The sequence below is a fragment of the Dunckerocampus dactyliophorus genome, chromosome 1 (assembly GCF_027744805.1).
Source record: "Dunckerocampus dactyliophorus isolate RoL2022-P2 chromosome 1, RoL_Ddac_1.1, whole genome shotgun sequence".
In the NCBI taxonomy this organism is placed as follows: Eukaryota; Metazoa; Chordata; class Actinopteri; order Syngnathiformes; family Syngnathidae; genus Dunckerocampus; species Dunckerocampus dactyliophorus.
The window spans coordinates 39,473,478-39,494,103 of NC_072819.1; the positions used below are offsets into that span (position 1 = coordinate 39,473,478).

Consider the following 20,626-nt stretch of genomic DNA (forward strand, 5'->3'; position numbering starts at 1 on the left):
GTCTATATGTGCCCTGTGATTGGCTGGCGACCAGTCCAGGGTGTACCCCGCCTCTTGCCCGAAGTCGGTGATACCTCGGTGGATGGACTTCAGTCTTTGGTCTTTTTTCCCCATTTTGTTGTCCGACCCCCCCCCCCAACCTAATTTTCCAAAAATTACAACTTTGTTGTGTTGTTTATTTTTCATAATATTATGACTTTAAAATATAACATTTCTTTTTAATGTAATATTCCCGTTAAAGAACTACAGATTTTTCAATTTTGCTGTTTTTACTTTTTATTTTTTTTTTTAGTTTTCTTGTTAAATTTTTATCAGTAAAAAAACAACCGCGGGCAGCGCTTAATTGGACACCCCTGCGCTACACAAACGCAAGGGTTTGAATCAGAATTTGGAAAGTGGAATTGTTTGACATTGAACTTTTCCATAATAACCACAAGGTGACTCTGTTGAGCCATACAAGTTTCATTAGTTTGATTGCTGCCCACGCTTTCTTGTTGTCTTTATTGTTTCCGGGTTTGCTCAAGCATTTCTGTTTATTTACGAAGAAGGGCAGTCATGAGATCCTTAGCTGAAATAACTAACACTATCATTTCATTATGATTGTTTTATATTTGAAGTAAATAGCATACTATGCCACCACACTATGCTTACTTTCATTTTGACACCGTTAAAAAACTATGAGTACCACCCCACAACAAAGAGGGCAACATTGGTAAAGTTCCATTGGAGTAGAGAATGCTCAGAAACACTTGCTGTGCTTGCAGTGGATCCCCACACTCTGGCGGGGTGCATGAGATTTGGCAACTGTCTTTCCAACTTCCTGTTTAAGGGGCAGTCTCTGGTACGTGATGTACAGGAATGCAACTCAAACATAGTGAGTAATAGCACTCTCCGCCACCCCTTTGCTGACGTCAAGCATGCAAGATTGTACAGGCTGAACTTATCTGCAATAGGAAAACTACAATCAAGGTGTGACCGGGGACCGGAAGTCATCTGAAATCCACACTTGTTTCTACTGGAAAAACATGTTTTTAGCGCGCTCACTGTCACCTTACCATAGATTTTGGCTAACCCCTCTGTTGCCAAGAGAGCACTGTTGGATTCTAAACACGAATAGACTCTACACATAGTCTTTATCAACGAGAAAGACCCTGCCCTGCTGACTCCTCCGCTGTGTGTCCCCTGTTTAGTTATTAACCTGGAACTTCCCAATAGCTGGCCAGCTGTGAGGGCGGGATCAGTCTTTATTATGAAGTCTTTTATTTCTTTTTCGTAGGACGCCAAGACGGGATCAGGAAATTCCTGTATGCAACGGGAGCCTTTCCAAGGGTGACGCTGCAAACTGTGAGTCACCACACGCAGTTAGGTGGAAGCACAATTATACCAGGAAGTGTGAGTCCACTGTCATGTGTGGCATGTGTCTTCATGCCCCACACCACTCATTTCAACATTTCAAAAAGACAATAACAGTACGTGTGGATGAGTAACTGTGTGGATTATGTATACTTTACTGGGACAAGCTTGTATTATGCATTTTGGAGTCACTATATATCTCTTTGCTACTGACTCACTAATATCATTTTGAAGTATAGTACTGATTTGCATTCAAACCAAGATATAAATGAAATCTCAGAATTTCATCACTTCCTGCAAATGGCATACTAGTTGGCTGTGTGAGAGTCAAAGCAGTGGTTACCACATTCAGTACCGCCTCAATTTCTAAGTAGTGTAATGTCCTCCAAAATACACTTTGCTTGTATAACTCTTTGTATTTGTGTTTAAAAAAAACATGACTTATATGGGTTTTATTGAACTTGGTATGATTTCTATAAAAGTGTGCCACAACTTAAGAAATGTAACGAATGGTGGTTTGACCTCCAAGTTTTGCTCGTCTTTTGAGATACACTGGTACCTCAGCATTTGTGACTAATTCAAGAAGGTACTACGAAAATCCAAATGTAGCTACGAAAACTGAGGCAAATTTTCCCATAGGAAATAATGTAAATCCAATTAATCTGTGCCAGGCACCCAAAAATATTAACAAAAATAATAATAGTTTTACATACAGAAAACAATGTGACAGAATTAGAAATGACAAAAGGATGGAACTGATTATTGACGTGGACTTTCCTCACATCCTGGTGAAATGGAACTCAATAGTGTTTCTCACCTTCTTTATCAAAGTGCTGGCACTCGCAACTTTCTTTGGCCCCATGATGAGTTATTTTGCAGTTGCACTCAATAAAAAATGCACACACAGTGAGTCAGCAACATATAGGGTGCTTTGTTTGGGCATTTCATCTTGCACTACGATACAGTACAGGGAAAGTGGACTAGCTTGTTTCATGCAATACTGCACGAAAATTGAGACAGTGTACAAAAACCATGACAAAATTTGGGTGAAAATATTCGTCAAAAAACGAATAAGAAAATGTAGGCGTACGAAAAGCCAAGGTTTGACTGTACAGTATATTTTTTTGTTCAACTTTGGCGGTTTCATTGAATATGTCAGTGGATATAGGAGGTCACATGACACCTACGGTCTTAGGCCTACATTTCCAAGTTGTTGTTAAATGTACAGTATTTTAAATTTGTACATAATTCAGTGTACACAATAAAGTTAACAGTGCTAGGCTTTTTCTGTGAATGTTCATTTTGTAAACATTTACAAGGAAAACAACATTCCAAAATGAACAGTATGATATCTGATATAATTATTGTGTGGAGATGTTGGGAAACAACTCCACAAGTGTACTTCATTCACTAACCGTACTACAAAAAAGGGCAGTTAGGATAATCCACAATGCCGGTTACACACAAACCCTTGATTCCTAAACTCACAAATATTGAAATTCACTCATCTGGTACATTTTCAAACAGCTAAAATCATGCACAAGGCAAACAACCTACTACTCAGTAATGTACAACATTTTTTTGCCAAAAAGAGAGGACAAATGCGATCTTAGGGAAAAATTAAACATAAAACATGAAAAACTTATAAACGTATTTGTATGTGGAATTAAAATATGGAACGGACTGAGTAAAAAACTCAAAAAATGCACTAGCAGGAGCCAGTTTAACAAACAGTACAAGCATGTGGGTTTTACAAGGTACGAGTATATGGAACAATCATTGATATCATTATCTTAAATCTTATTTTTTGTCATCTATGATACAGCACATGTATCTGTTTATTACATAATCTTTATGCCAGTTTTATCTATTTACGCCTGTTTTTTCGAATCACAAACAACCCAAAAGAACACAGTGCTGACACTCTGTATTTATGTATCCATTGTACAATGTTTGTTAGTTTTACTCCTGTACTTAACCTTTATTAGGGTTCTATTATCCTACAGTCTGTACTTAAGTTATTACTGAACAATGTTTCTGTCAACTCTATTCATTTATTAACTCTATTAATTTTATTCATGTATTTATTCTTTATTACTGCATAAGCGATCTGCAAATTCTATTAACTTTACTATTGCAAATTATTTATCCTTTTTTCTCTGACTATAAAAGGTACACTTTGAACACAGGAAGTGAACAAACTACCATTAATGGTTGTGACGTGGAGAAGGACTAGAATGAATTAAGTGTGTACTTTTCTTATTGGAATTCAGCGTCCTCGCTGACTTGACATGGCATACGGTTATAGTTACAGAAGTGAGGATGTAATATAGGAGTCTTTGAATAATTACAAACTGTGACATGCAAACATCTTATAATGACAATAATGAGACAAAAATCCAAACATGGCCTTATTTAGTATCATGTGAATAGTTTATTGCTGTCCATGTAAACAGTTAGAGTTGACCTGGAGTACTTCTTTTTTTCACTGACTTCCTTAAAAAAGAATGCTCATTTTTTTCATTGCAGAAAATGATTGTAACCTTTGTTCACTTTATAATCTTCAGTATTGTCGTTGATGTTACTAAATGATATGTTAACTGCTACTTTATGTGAAATGATGTTAGATCAGTGTACAATATTCAAACCACATGGCTTGTTACCTTGATTCTTTGCTTTATTAAAGGCTATCCTGACCCCGCCCACCTCTTTAACACATTCCCTTTAAAATCCCAAAGATAAAACAGCTATTTAAGTAGGTACAAATGAGAAAAAAAATAACAATACAAATGTATGACTGAGACGTCATTAATCATTCCTCAATCGCCTAACTTTATCTTGTGACCTTCTGGAGTTTGGGAGTCAACCAAGAGGTCAGGCCGGGCTCAAACTTGTTCAGCTATTTAAGTCAAACGTTATCTACATGTTGATGCATCACCACTATCAACATTTAGGTAATGTTTCCTTTGATAAAATATATCAAATGCAAAGTATTGATGAAAATACTGCTTTACTTTAACTGGTGCACCGTTTTAGACACCACTACATTGCTCGACGCGCCACTTGCATTGGCGAGAGGTTCTGTATTTTTTCCAGTATTAATATTGACCCACTCTTTACTTGAAATCTCCAAAGTGAGATGGAGACTAGTTTTTCACACAGCTGGAGAAGAAGTGTTGTCGTTTTGCTCACAAACAGTTCACAAGTGAGAAGTTCCTGTTCCATTCAGCCCGCGTGTGCCGAGGAGAGACCACCAGTCACAGATATCAGACGATGTCACTTAGCGGTGTTGTTGCTACAGATACACTCATGCATGTAGGTCACCGCATCAATACGAAGAGCTTTAAGTTGGTGCTTCCCCCATGGTTCGCTTCGAGGTTCCCGCATCCTTCCTCTTGCAGAGTACAGAAAGGAGCGATGACGTTGGTGGGCCGCATGTAAACAAAGCCAGCCGGCCAGCCTGCCTCACCGCAGATGTCAGCACTGTGTTCTTTTGGGTTGTTACTGATGTGTTTGTGATTTGAAAAAACAGGCGTAAATAGACGGTGTGGTTGTGGCTGTCAGTACAATGACGTAACATGCCAGAGATTCTTTGCGAGAAGCGCACGCAGGCTTGTCAATGACATGGTAACATTCAGCAATGAGGTGAAAGGTGAGATGCAGGCAACGTGAGCACGGTCACATAGACGAGTGTGCGTGTGGGAGGGTTGTCGTCGTCGTCACTGTAACACCCTTTTTTGCTTTGGAAGTTGTCACAAATAACACACATGGCTACTTCTACTACATCAAGCTGCATCAGTGATCACTGTTCAACCTTACTTTCTCCTGTGTTCTACTTTTATCACTTCGCGTGGCTCTCGCTGAAGTACTTGGACATTGGAAACAATGATCAGATTCCACATTTTTTTCATGACACTTTATCACACATATAAAATATGTGCAAAAGTCTCTTTTAAATGCTGTTTTAATGAACTTTTTTTCACAGCAATCATTTTGACACAGTAAACCAGTAACTGGAAAGACAGAAAATTTGCAGGATGTCACACAAAAAATACAAAAGCGACAGCGAGGAGGAACAAGGACCAAGGAAGAAGCCATTACATTTTGGTGAGGATCTGGACAAAGGGGCTAATACATGATTTTTTTTTTTTACTGCAGTTGCTATTGCATCAAAGGAATGGTCCAATCCAGCCCCCCCTGTGCACCTAACCAAGGCAGAAAGAAACTTTAATTTGTATTGACGCTTAATCATGTCTATGGAAAGTGTCCGACCTGTCACAAATAAAAAGCTCTTCACGTCACAATTTTTGTTATCACTTGTTTTCAGTGACTTGCGGTGAGGTGCTTGGCTGGTGAGGCACTGTCTCCTTCTGAGTTTTTTTTTAAAAAGGTTATTACTGTCACGATACACTCAGCTCACGAGATGAGTAATTGTAGTTTTACATGCACACATCACATCACAAATTAAATAGATAAATGAACATTTAACATCCCTTCTATCTTTATTGAAGACTCTTGTCGGCAAAGACGAAACAACGAGCAACAAGGTAGGAGGGGACGAGAGAATCACCACCTTTGCTATGACTTCCGAATTCAATAGTGTTTTGTACTTTGCTTGTCAAAGTGCTGGTGCTTGCAACTTTCTTTGGCCCCATGGTGGGTTATTTTGGACTACAGAGTCAACCGGTGATGGCATCATAGAGGGGCAATGGACCTGGGGGAGAATGACTTCCAGGTGGGAGTTGACAGCTGGCTACCAGACCTGTTTTGTAACAAAGAAACCTTCCGAACACAGTTGGACTCAAATTATAGTTTCATGTGTAGAAAACAATTTGAAATGCATATAAATACACATACAGTCAAACCTGTCTATAGCGGCCGCTGAAGGGAAGCGGCAAAAGTGGCCACTATAGACAGGTTGGCGGCCAATTTGAATTTGTGCGCGCACATATTAACATGTTCACAAAAATTAAAAATGTAGTGTTTCAAAATAATTTTAAAAATTAAATCAAAGAAGGTAACTAAATTATAAAAATATAAGTAGCAGAGAAATATTTTTTAAAATTAATTTCCATCCACGATAATTTCCATTTCAGATTTTAAAAGCAAGAAATACAAATTTTAGTGAATGAGCCTGAGGAATGGGATCTAACAGGATACGCATGAAGCAGTCATGAATGGGTGTGTGCGTGAACAATTGAGTGCGGAGGAGGTGTGAAGATCGTAGTAAACTAACAATACCATCGCTCCTTTCTTATTGAAAGGGATTCTAATCTCTAATTAGTCGGCAATTAAGTGAAATTTTTTATGTTTTATTCAGGTGTTTTGGCCATTTTAGAATCTATTCATGGCGGCATCGCAAAGTGGGAAGATTACCGTTTTGGCCGTCATTGAATCTTTTCAGGGCGGCACTGCAAAGTAAGAAGACGGCTTTTTTTATGTGGAACAACTGACAGTTTGTGTGGATCTTGTGAATGACTCAGTAATTAAAGTCTACACACGACGGCTTCATTGATTAAAAAACGAAACTTTTTTGTGCATGAAGCTTCTGCTTCAGTCGGTATTTTGGCCGCGGGGTGGGGTGGGGGGGGGGGGGGGGGGGGGGCAGCAACAACTGCAATCAAGCGTTTTTTTTTTTTTTTTCCTTCAGCGGCCGCTATGGGCAGGTGGCCGTTATAGACAGGTGGCCGCTGAGACAGATTTGACTGTAAATGATGACTGAAAGAGATAAATTAACATGTTAGGTTACTTTTATGTTCAGTGAAGACGTGATTCTTGACGTGATTGTTCCCAAAGACGAAATGTGGCAGCAAGATCAACACAGACACCATCTTTGTGTTTTCCTTGAGTTACAGTGGTGTGAAAAGGTTTGCCCCTTCCTGATTTCTTTTATTTTTGCACGTTTGTCACTTACATGTTTCATATCATCAAACAAATTTCAATATTAGTCAATGACAACACAACTGAACACAAAATGCAGTTTTTAAATGAAACTTTTTATTATTAAGGGAGAAAAGAATTCCAAACCTGCATGGCCCTGTGTGAAAATGTGATTGCCCCCTAAACTTAATAAGTGGTTGGGCCAGCCTTAGCAGCAACAACTGCAATCGAGCGTTTGCAATAACTCGCAATGAGTCTCTTACAGCGCTGTGGAGGAATTTTCATCTTTGCAGAATTGTTGTAATTCAGGCACATTGGAGGGTTTTCCAGCATGAACCGCCTTTTTAAAGTCATGCCACAGCATCTCAATAGGATTCAGGTCAGGACTTTGACAAGGCCACTCCAAAGTCTTCTGTTCTTCTCCAGCCATTTAGAGGTGGACTTGCTGGTGTGTTTTGGATCATTGTCCTGCTGCAGAACCCAGGTTCGTTTCAGCTTGAGGTCACGAACAGATGGCCGGACATTTTCCGTCAGGATTTTTTGGTAGACAGCAGAATTCATGGTTCCATTTATCACAGCAAGTCTTCCAGGTCCTAAAGCAGCAACACAGCCCCAGACCATCACACTACCACCACCATATTTTACTGTTGGCATGATGTTCTTGCAGAGTTACTTACTTTTACGCCAGATGTAATGGGACACACACCTTCCAAAAAGTTAAACTTTTGTCTCATCAGACCACAGAGTATTTTTTCAAAGGTCTTGGAGATCATTAAGATGTTTTTGGCAAAATTGAGACAAGCCTAATGTTATTTTTGCTCAGCAGTGGTTTTCATCTTGGAACTCTGCCATGTAGGCCGTTTTCGCCTATTGTCTTTCTTATGGTTTAGTCATGAACACTGACCTTAACTGAGGCAAGTGAGGCCTGCAGTTCTTTGGATGTTGTTGTGGGGTCTTTTGCGACCTTTTGGATGAGTCGTCGCTGCACTCTGTTTTTGCCATTTGTGGATAACGGCTCTCACTGTGGTTCGCGGGAATCCCGAAGCTTTAGAACCTTTAGAACCTTTTCCAGACTGCTAGACCTTAATTAATCTTAGTTAAGTTATGTTTTAACAGGGGGGCAATCACATTTTCACACAGGGCCATGTAGGTTTGGATTTCTTTTCTCCTTTAATAATAAATAGTTTCATTTAAAAACTGCATTTTGTGTTCAGTTGTTAAATTTGTTTGATGACCTGAAACACTTAAGTGTGACAAACATGCAAAAAATAAGAAATCAGGAAGAAGGCAAACACTTTTTATCAGCACTGTGTATACATACATATATATATATACTGTATATATATATGTATATGTATGTATATATATATATACACACACACACACACACACACACATATACTGTATATACATACATAGAGTGGGTAAATATTATTGGACGGTAACCGAAAAATGTACGCAAACCGAGGCATAATTATGGCGTACATTTTCAACGTTAACTGAAAAACACACTAACTGGGTGGAAGCTAATCAAAGTTCCACTGGACAACAGTTTGTTACATGCAAGATTGCATGATAACCGCTACAGTGTATGAGAACCACGGCAAAATTTTGGCAAAGAGCCCGACTCATACAAAAACAGGAGTGTTCAAAAACCAAGGTCTGGTTTTGTTTTGTTTACATGAATTAGACAAATAGATCCAGTCCATATGCATGCAACGGACTGTGCAGACATGCATCAAGGGAGAATTGTGTGCAACTCCCTGAACAGTTTGGAGGTCAGGGGCACCTCTACATCCATCCATTCATGTTCTATACTTCTTGCTCTCAGTAGGGTCACGTGTGAGCCAGCTGACTTCAGTCGAGAGGCGGGCTACATCCTGGACTGGTCACCAGTCAATCACGGGGACACATATAAACAAACAACCATTCACACTTACAGACAATTTAAAATATCCAATTACCCTAACATGGGATGTGGGCAAAAACTAGCGTACCGGAGAAAATCCACGCAAGCACAGGAAGAATGTGGAAAGTCCACACAGATTGGAACCCAGATCTCCTAGCTGTGAGGCAAACATGAAACCACTACTCAACAGTGCTCAGGAAAATGAAAAAAACATGAACTGGCATTTGCAACGGCTTGTAAAACAAATAAAATATGTAAATGAAATAAAAGCTGTACTTGATATTTATACTATGATATCAAAAGCTACGGTATCTGCTGGGTAAATTGAACAATGTCACTGCCTGACTGAATGTACTGTATAATTTGCAGTCAACCACTTCAACCTCCTGTCTGATGAGGTGTGTTGCTTAAATGTCCTTAAGTACATAAAAGACTAAATTTCACTTCCATAATATTCATAACCGGTGAGGTCTGTGTGTCAAAATAAAACAGGATGTTCATCTGTTAAAACAGTGCATCTGGTAATCTAGGAAAGTTTTGTAGGAGCACTTTGAGGAACAGAGCAACAATCTAAACTTTCAGTAGCTGTTACAGCAGTTGCATGACGGCCAGCCGAGCGTTTGACAAATCAGCGTTGTGCTGACTCATATGTGCCGAGATGGACTTCTGCTGAGTGTGGATGTTTTCTTCATTGGAAGGGACCACACCTTGCGAGAATATTCACCTTTTTTTGTAAAATCTTACTCATGTCAATGATGACGGTGCATTCACTTGCTCACTCAAGTCACTCAACTGTCGTTAGGCATTCACTGTCGTGCCGCGCGGTGGCCATTAACCGTACATGTCTGCTGTGTCACGCAAGGTTGCCAACAAAAAGATGCGACTCATATTAAGCACACACAGGCTATGCCAATCGATGCCAGCTTATTTGATCACTCCCTTACCAAATCTATCTGAATGCGACTATTCTTGCATCTTTGTTACACGCTTTGGCTAGCTGTCGCTGGCTGTACTTTGCATTAGCAGCTGCTAGCTAGCCACCTCGCTAGCTTGAGTTATCCGTCTCTCTCCTGGTCTTCGAATTTTTACCACAGTGACATTTTGTTTTTAAAACAAACAAGCAATGCGGTTAGCTCAGAGCTCGTTTTTGTCCTATGGAGTAGCCATAAGTGGAGATCACGTTCATGGGGGACGTACTAACTTTTTCAAGTGACACAAAACAACTTTACTCTCTTGTTGTCACTATACTAATTATGTTTTATCCTCAAAACACTATTTGTGTGTGGCTGTTTAATTAACATAAACACATAGTGTGTTTAGCCTTATGATGGTGGTACTATCACAGCGGTCTCCTATCTGGCTACCTGGTTTTGAGTAGCCCACAAAGGCTCAAAGATGATTTGCTTCAGCTCTACTACAACTGTTGACTTCAGACTTTATGCCTTTACAGCAAGGATTACTCTTGCAACAACACATCATCAGTAGGGTAAAACTAACCTGTCTCAGGACGGTCTAAACCCAGCTCACAAATGAACACAAAATAGCATAAAGATGATGGCCACACAGTTTGAGTGCAGATCTGCTTGGTAAATGAAGTCGTGTACAATTTCAATGTTGCCAGTCGTAAAGCTCTAACAGTGATGAAAGTTGGAGACCTCTGCAACCTGGACACTGAATTTATTCTGTTCATTTTGTTAACTTGAGCTAAAAAATAATTATTGAATAGTTTATTTCCCACGTATTCGTATTACTTCAGAACATGCATCAAATTAGAAACATTATTTCACACAAACAAAGGCAAAGAAAAAAAACAAGTCCAAATGTTTATTTTTTAATAATTACCTATTTGCCAGGAGCCCTTTGAATTTTCTTGCGGCGTCCCTGACCATTTATCATAAAAAAATTGAAAAATGTGCAGTCAATCCATGTGATTGGGATCGGTATTGGCCCATCCCGCACACGGATGGTCGCTATTGGAATCGGCAGCATAAAACCCTGATTGGCGCATCCCTATTATTGACATTGTATATTTTTCACATTATACAGCAGAAGCAAACAGTTTTGTTTGCTTTGGTTGTTTTGAAATTGTGATATATGATCTGGAATAATAACAAGTGTTTTCCAGATGTTCTCCACAATACTTAAACAGTAGGCTACTGCATTGAAAGATATCCTGAAAGCCTAATTATGCAACATTTGGCCCAACAAGCAACAAATGATGTCAACCTGAGCAAGTGTAACACAAAATAATGTCCAAATAAACATCCAGAGGGATTTTAGCAAACTTTTTACTCAAATCAGATGGGCACAGTTAGATTAGTGCTTATTGGTTAGAGGAAAATTGGTTTGACTATGGAAGTGAAAAAGCGTAACGCATGTACATGATTACTTTGAGAAACAATAAAAGGAAAATTCCCAAACTATTTTATTTCTTATATACAGGACAATACTTCCTGAACGGTTTAGAATTGTGATCATCAAAGCACTGACAAACAAAAGCATGGTAGACTTGACCAGATTAGGAAGAAGCGGTATAGAAAATGGATGGATGGATGTAATCCTGTTACTTTGGGGACTGGCAGTTGTCAAAGTACAGCGGAACCTCGGTTTTCAACAAAAATTATTAAAAATATGTCTCGATTTTCGTACAGCCAAACAGTGCCCAAACAAAGCATGCACACATTCGGTCTTTGTTAAGAATGGAAAGTGGTTCTTTTAGAGCTGGGACACTATAAGTAGATTTTGGCCAAAGAATCCTTTAATTGTCTTTATTATGTGTGTGTGGGTGGTATATTTGTTCATGGAATGCACACAGCACGATGAATAACTCAGTGTCTGTCTCCTTTCTTCCTTATAACAAACCATGTGCGCCATGCGCTGCTGAGGCGTTCAAGCGCACTGCTTAGTGTTCTGTGTGTTTTTTTAAATTTACGGCTGTAAAATAAGCCATAACCCACCATGACACCAAAGAACGTTGCAAGTGCCGGAACTTTGATAAAGAATGTGAGAAACACTATTGAATTCATGAAACAACTCGTAGCAAAATACGAAGGTAGCGTTTGTTACAATAGGATTGTAATGTAAAGGTAGGAATCTTCTTTAAAACAGGCTGCAGGAGGAACGGTTTAAGGGAGACACATAACAAATAATAGGCCGGGCCAGTGTGTGCTTGAATGATTGTACCTGCTGTTGAAGTGTACAATGAAGTTCTAACTAACCATTCATTCTTTAAAATGAAGTCTATAAAGGATTATAGCAAGGGTAGGGCACCTATGGCTCTGGAGCCAAAAATGGCTGTTTTGATGACTACATCTGACTCTCAGACATTTATTACCATGAGCACATTTATTTATTTTTGTTGACATTTTAAAGTAAAATATTACAGAATTTCCAGTGTTAAAAATAACGTTCAAAATGCAAAACTTTCTTATGCATTTTAATCCATCCATTTTCTACCGCAATATTTTCCGGGTCAGACACCAAAAACTTGATTACTACTGGATAATGTGGTAGCCTATCCAGGTCATTGAGAGGTCAAGAAGTAAACTTCCTTCCTTTAATCAAATAGTCAGCTAGCTAAATCTGCAGAGCAAATACTTTTGAAGAAGAAGATGGTGTAAAGGCCACATGGTGGTCTAGTGGTTAGCATGTTGGCCACACAGTCTGGAGATTGGGAAGATTTGCATGTTCTCCCCGTGCGTGCGTGGGTACTCCGGTTTCCTCCCACATTCCAAAAACATTCATGTTAGGTTAACTGGCGACTCGAAATTGTCCATAGGTGTGAATGGTTGTTTGTCTATATGTGCCCTGCGATTGGCTGGCAACCAGTCCAGGGTGTACCCCGCCTGTCGCCCGAAGTCAGCTGGGATAGGCTCCAGCATACCCCCGCAACCCTAATGAGGAAAAGCGGTATAGAAAATAGATGGATGGAAGATGGTGAAAAGAAAGAAAGATTGCAAAAGGTGCAAAACCATGCAGCACCATTCATGGTAAGAAGTATTTTATTTTATTATTGGATAGCTTCAATATAATAATGTTATTGAAAAGAATAAATTCAGAGAGTTATTATATTCCAAACTTGTTGGTCTTGCTTAAAAATGCACACAGTTAGTTGTATTCAGTGTTAAAAAAAATATGATATAAGGAAATACATGTTAAAATATGTGACTCTCTTAGCCAAAAAGGTTCCCAACTCCTGGACTACAGTGAAAGTGGCTCTTCCATCACACCCCTCCACCCCTCCACTCATCACGGTGTTCACCAACATGTCCTCAATAATGGTAATAGTCATGTTAAATGTTCATTTATCCATTTCATTTGTCATTTATATGTAGTTTGCATTGTTTTCTGTATGTAAAACTATTAAGTATTTTCAATAAAATGTTTTTGGTCATATTTCTAGGTGTCTGGAACGGATTCATTGGATTCACGTTATTTCATACGGAAAAAATTGCTTCGGTTTTCGTGGGACCTTTTGGAACGGATGAATGACAAAAACCAAGGTTCCACTCTATTTTGCATGTGTCCAATAAATAACTTAAGAAGTAAGAACTGTTTCAGTCTATTATTTTTCTCTAACATTGTATGAAAGGCTGTGCTTTGGAAGTTCTTAGCCGTTTAAAAAAAAAAGCTAAACCCACAGTCGGGCGCTTTAATATTTGAGCTAACGTTCATTTTTCAAAGATGGCCTGATGTTACACAATTACTGGGCAGACGTGCTTGCTGTGTAGTGACCGCAAGTCACTTCTGCTCCTCAGTTTTGTGTTCTCTACAGCAAAATAGCAGAAGTGGATAGAGATGTTGAAACTTCAAGACAGATCATGTTCATGGCCGTTTACCGTAGCTCAGGCGGTCTAGCTTCCCGTTACAACCCATGTTCAGGATGTCCGGTGCTCCTTTCATTTTGCAAAGACAACTGTAATCAAACATTCAAAACACCAAATCACATACAGCTCATAATTTGCCTAAGAAGTGATAACAGTAAATGTGTTGATGCAATTCGCGACTATGTCTTTTAGGATGTGGAACAGCACTCAGTTGTTTTGGCTGGTGGGAGACGTTCTAGAATGATTTTCTTTAAAAACAGCAAAACTAAATCACTCCTCAATTGTTCTAAAAGCAGCTACATCTCATTGCAAGTTCTCTAAAATTAAGGTTGAGTCACCACACTGTGCATGGCTAAAGGTCAGGTTATTACACCCAACAGATGATCTTCACTTGGAAGATTTCATACAATAGGATACATGTTTCAGTTTAGAAGGAGTAGTTTCACCTGACTTTCTTTCTTTCCCTTGCATATGGTATAATTTGGGTTGTCCAGGTCATTAAATAAAATGAAACTGAAAATCCAAAAAGCCCAAGAACAGAACTTTGAGGCACTGCACATCTTACAATTCGAAAGGAAGAGCTCTGTCAAGGTGGAGCGTTTATAATCTGCTCTGTCGGCTTGTTTTTATTCACATTGTTACTTGATAGTAAAAGTATATTAAATCCAAAAAATGATGGGAGGGGCATATGAATTAACACTATTCACACCAAAGGCACCCTCAGCAACTATCCCCCAAAAAGGACCATAGCAATTTTGGGATACAGACAAACACATCTAAACGCAACAAAAATATATACACAACACTTTTGTTTGAGCTGAACTCAAAGATCTAAACTTTTTCTGTTTCCACAAAATCCCTATTTCTCTCAAATATTGTTCACAAATCTGTCTAAATCTGTGCTAGCGAGCCTTCCTCCTTAGCTGAGATAATCCATCCACCTCACAGGTGTGGAATACCAAGATGCTGACTAGACAGCATTAGTACTGCGCAGGTGCTCCTTAGGCTGGCCACAATAAAAGGCCAATTTATCACACAGCGCAATGCCACAGAATTCACAAATGTTGAGGGAGTGTGCAGTAGGCATGCTGACTGCAGGAATGTACACTAGAGCTGTTGCCTGTGAATGGAATGTTCATTTCTCTACTGCGTTTGAATTTGAGAGAGATTTGAGAGAATTTGGCAGTATATCCAACTGGCAGTCGGCAGGTGTATGTTATGGACAGTGATACCGTGATGAGATCTGGAGGCCCATTATTGTATCATTCATCCACGACCATCACCATCATACAGCATACACAATCATCCAGCAAACTCACCGGACACCCATTGAGCATGTTTGGGATGCTCTGGCGTATCTGACAGTGTGTTACAGTTTTTGCCAATATCCTACAACTTTGTATAGCTATTGAAGAGGAGTGGGTCAACATTCCACAGGTCAACTTGATGCGAAGGAGATGTGTTGCACTGTGTGAGGCAAATGGTGGTCATACCAGGTACTGACTGGTTTCCCCCCACCCCCCAGACCTCTCCCAATACAATAAAACGGCACATTTTGGAGTGGTCTTTTATTGTGCCCAGCCTAAGGCACACGTGTGCAATAATGGTGATGTCTAAATCAGCCTCTTGATATTTCACACCTGTGAGTTGGATGGATTATCTCAGCTAAGGAGAAAGGCTCATTAACGCAGATTTCATGAAAGAAAAGTGTTGTGTCTATATTTTTGTTGAGTGTAGAAAAATTTCATCAAGCAGCTTCAGGTTATGTGAAGTTGCGGTTGATATTTGTACCGAATGGTGAACAATAAACAGTCAATAAACACACACACACACACACACAGACCCCAACAAGTGTGCATTTGTCAATGGCAAAGTCACTTAACTGATTAACCTCTCTAACTGTCAAGTCTGAATTAAAACAAAACTTTCATATTGTTATACATTTAAGTTCACTTTTCAGTTACTGTACTATTGTCCTGCAACTTACAGTAATGGTAATGGTTTAATTAATCTTGAACATGCACACAGTTACAGTGGAGCTCATCACATAACACAATTCTGCATGTTCAAGAAGGAGTAGGAAGAAGCAAAGCTTATTTAATCCTACCCCGCATCAGTTTCACATCAGTTGCTCTACATTTGTTCAATGTACAACCGACTTTATCATAAGAAACTGATAATAGCTGATGAAATAGTTGACAAAGACACAGTCTGATGACAAAGACTCAGTTTGATGTAATGAATGTACAGTATATGATTATACAGTATGGTGTTAGACATCAGAACATCCAGTACTGTTTACTTTCATTTACACGAAGGGGATTAAAAAATAAGGAACTTATTTGGCCTGTTTGCAAAAAATTCAACACAACTTGTTACCTGATTTCTTCCATCTTGAGTTGAATGTAGCAATAAATTTGTCCTTCGACCATTGACTATTATATTATAACTATTATATTATATTATAATAACTATTGACTAGTTATTTTAAAGTATTTGAGGAGGAAACCATTTGGAATATGTCTATAGAGAAATGCTTGCTTGATTGAAAAAAAATCTTCAATTTCACAACGGTTAATAGCATAGAGTGTCTGTGTGCTTATTTTGTTTGTTTGCACTGCATTGTCAGAGGAGTTTTTGGGAGGCCATTTGGCTTGTGAGGGGTTGTGATGCAACAATGAGGTTACGGACAAACACTGCCCACTGACGGTAAAATGTGGAGAGAAGGCTGGGCTTAATGTTTAAGAAAGGAGGTCATCCTGTGTGGGAATTTCCCTGTCTCCTGTCAGCATTTGAGCAATAAGCTAGGAAAGACGGCATTAGAGTACCGAAGCAACACATCTCACAGAACAAAATTCCCTAAATGTTTGAATTTGGGCCAAACATTTAAAGCCATATGAGAACCAAATCTACATCTGCTTTTAAAACAATGCTGTTTAACTATTTGTGCTGTTTTGACATTTTATTGTAGTTAATTTATTTAGTTTGGCCCTGTCTGGCGCCAAACATGCTCTTGACATGATTATAAAGACAATAAACACACATACATCTAAGCAAGCGAATACATTTGATTGCCAAATTCTTCCCCTTTGACATCCACACATGTAGATGAGTGAGCTACAGGAGGCGTGTTTCATCATCTTAATGTTTTCTTGTGTCAATCTTAAAAACTTTAAATACATGTCGGAGTCTTTTTTTCATCATTACATTTAAACATTGTATTACTTACAATCTGTCTGGTTCATGTTAGTTTGGCCAAGCCTGCATGCCGCTCTTGTTCTAATACAGTACAGGCTGGATAACAATGGTTTCTTTAAATGTGGGTGTAACAATCTCAGCAACGGACAGGCAAGGTATTGCCCAATAACTCAAAGCCTTACTCTGTTCAACGCAGAGTGGAAATAGAAGTGGTAGTCCAAATCTCCTTGCACTAAATGAATAAATAACCGAGGCTTTATTTGGAGCGTTGAATGCAATTGTTGAAGTCGTTCAAAAGTGCCCTCTCTTGAAAAACTAGCAGAGGTGGTTTTTCCTCTCTGCTAGTTTGAAGTTGCAAGCACTCCCCACTCGGAATTGTCACAGATCACCTCCACATCCCACCGTGGCCCTGCAACTTTATCTTCTGTCTGTGCCTTGCTTGCTTTTCTTGCTTGTGACAGATCTCTTTTGTGCACACACTCAAACGATTGCTAAATTCCACAGCAAACCAATTGCCAACTAATCTATCATGTGTGGTCAAGCTACCTCCCATGTTTTAAAGCCTTCCTTTACTGCTAAGCTTTTTTCACTCAAGGGTTAGACGAGGTTTGCCGAGGATTAGGGATATGTGGAGTGACAATGCTGGGTTGCAGCAAGCCTTTGCTGCTGAAGCATGACCTGAGGTGGTGTGAGGAGGTTAGTTGCTGATTAATTTGCGTGCAACCTTGAACCACTCTGTAGGCCAGTGGACCCAGCAGACTATTGACAGAGTCGTGCGCAGCAGATAAAGCTAACATTTCTGTGCTGCGTGCCGAGTCTCTTACGTGCTGCTCTCAGCAGTATCGCTTCAGCTTAATCTAGAAAGATCTGAGGACATTTGTGCCAAATCAAAATGGAAACAGGAAAGAAACTCACACTGGTAATCCAGAGTCAATCTCTTGCTATTTTTTGCAAGAATGCACCGAAATATTTTTCAAATAATTGGATATGCTTTCGCATTACACACTGACCACAAAAATGTTGCACAACGTATCGGACAATCAATTTATTCAGCACAGAAGAATGTCTCACTGTATGCAAATGTATTTTTGTAGCACAATAAATAACAAATCATGCCAGTGTAAAGTTTTTAAGTTGTCGGTAACCTCTTGGTGCATTTATGTAACTTGGTTTAAGATGTGTGTTTGACACGTCCTGTCAGAGGTTGCCTTTAAAACTGTAGCACATTGTGTAATGGTAGACATGACCTCTCACACACAGACAGTGCTGCAGCCTACATTTTCTTCAAAACAACACAAAATAAAGACATGCAAATGAAATTGTTTAGACAAAAGTAGAAATTGTTTTTAATTTCATAAAATATCAAGTACAATTAAAGCATTTCACCGTTTCAATATTAAATAATTCGACTTATTTCATCCATTGCCAATACTATTACAAAGAGTTGCATCATTTCACTGCAGCACAACTCTTCCCTTGACAACCAGCCGCTGCTCCAGTTAAACAAAATGTATAAATTCACTCGCATGTATGTCGAACCAGCACACAAATACTGCATATACACAATTACACGAAAATAATAACGCTAAGGTGACATGTCCAGAAGAGCAGTAAGTGATTGCGCAATCCGTGCAAGCCACTTCTTCAGTCTCATTGCAAAGGGTCTATGTAAACTGGTGGTTGCTGTCTGTCTTGGCGTACCGTTTTTTGGCGTACCCCCTCTTAAAAATGAGAGTTCGTGGAGACTCGGCCCTCTAACACTGGCCAGTGGCCGACAGCAGGTTGCGCAGGGTGGCCAGCTCTCTTGACAGCTGCTCCACTCGCTTCTGTAAACGATCGTTCTCCGCCGCCAGTTCCAGCACTTTGTGTTGCGTCTCCAAGTTGCGCATTTTGGCTTTATCTCGGCTCTTCCTCACGGCTAGGTTGTTCCTCTCTCGCCTCAGCCTGTATTCTTCACTGTCCTTGTCCAACCGCTTCTTCGCCTTCCCGGAGAGCTTGGCACCGTGCGACGGGGACCTGCCTTGACCTGCTGGTGCCGGGGTTCCGGGGGGGCTAGAGCAAGTGGAGGACGCCGTGGAGATGTTGCCCATGCTTCCACTTGTGGACTGGTACTGCAGGTAGGACCTCATGTCAAAGCCGGACGAGCTGTTGTCCATCTTCACGTCCTGGTGGTCGTCTCTGTCGGGGGCGTTGGTGGCGGCTCTGTAGCGGACCAGCTCCGAGGCGAGCACGCTGTCCACACGCGTCTCCTGCAGGTCGGTGTAGCCCAGCCCGTAAGGCGGCCCCCTGGGGTCCCGCGGGCCGTCTCGCTGAGCCGCCTCCAGCTCGTTGAGCAGCGTGTAGTTCCTAAAGTTGGCTACTCTTTTTAGCTTGTTCTCGGCTAAGAAGTCGGAGAAGACGTCCCCCTGCTGAGGGAGCGTGTGCCCCGCCAGCTGCGGGCAGTGCACGGCCGGATCCAGGTACACGCTGAAGTCGATCGCTCTCTCCCGCTCCTCGATGCCCAACTCCGTCATCGAGTCGCCGAGCTTCCAGTACGAGGCTCCCCCGCCGCCGCCGATAGGATTTATAATGCTGTCTCTAGCGTGAATAGCAAAGCCGCCCTCGTCGTAGAAACCGGCCACTTCCATGGATCTTAACACCCTCCGGATTGCAGGAGCATGGAGGGCTGATGAGTCGCCCACGTCGGTTGTGGTCCACTTGACGCGAGTGTCGCAATGCTTTGCTTCTTGAAGCTACTCTACGGACCCACGCTATGCAACTACTGCCAACAAGTTGTAGTCGCTGTGGATTTGGGAGGAATTGACAGGTCTTCCTGTCACGGGGGAGTTTTATTGCAGACGAGGGGCGTGGCTTAAGCAGGGCAGGTATGGGACGTGTACAAGGAGATACTTTCAAACACTTTGCTGACGTTCAACCTGGGATGAGGGTCGTCGAAAAAAAACTTGTAGGATACATCTTTGATTCAACATTCAATTAGGATTTCGGTGAAAAATAACCTCCATAAATATGTCTTTGCAGAGCTCCTAAATAAACATCAGCAGCAATTGTTGACCCGACCACGCCCTCTAAAGACACTTAAGGGCGCAATCATGGAAAATTTCACTAAGCGGTGAAATCGTATACATTTTTCTTAAGATGCTACGTTTTTATGACGTCAGCACAGGACGCGACCGCAAACACCACCCCCTAGCTCACAATTCAGTCTTGGACACGCAGCTTATCGATTGAATTGAGCCATCATCTCAATAAAGGACCAAGAACAGTAACTGCAAAGTTTATAGGAACCAATATTTTTTATTTCTAAATAAAATCGATATACTGTATTAGCGACAGTGATAAAATGATGTTCCTTAAATCCGGTGGTCTTGCCATTTTAATTAAGTACTTACTGCCATCTTGTGGTGAAAGAAAGTCACGGCTGATAATTGACATTTTTAGCTAATACAGACTTGAGTATCCA

At 40.3% G+C, this 20,626-nt stretch overlaps 1 protein-coding gene and 1 long non-coding RNA gene across 2 annotated transcripts; one reads left to right on the plus strand and one right to left on the minus strand.

The window, feature by feature from the left end:
• Window positions 1–552: 552 nt before the first annotated feature.
• LOC129185806 (uncharacterized) lies at window positions 553–5,651 on the plus strand. Its single transcript, XR_008572138.1, has 3 exons — window positions 553–874; window positions 1,277–1,344; window positions 5,512–5,651. It is a non-coding gene; the product is annotated as an uncharacterized LOC129185806 (long non-coding RNA).
• A 12,547-nt stretch (window positions 5,652–18,198) lies between these two features.
• On the minus strand, window positions 18,199–19,978 carry cebpb (CCAAT enhancer binding protein beta). Its single transcript, XM_054784179.1, has one exon. It carries the CDS (start codon window positions 19,791–19,793, stop codon window positions 18,921–18,923), a length of 873 nt encoding a protein of 290 aa, XP_054640154.1. The 5' UTR covers window positions 19,794–19,978; the 3' UTR covers window positions 18,199–18,920.
• Window positions 19,979–20,626: the final 648 nt, after the last annotated feature.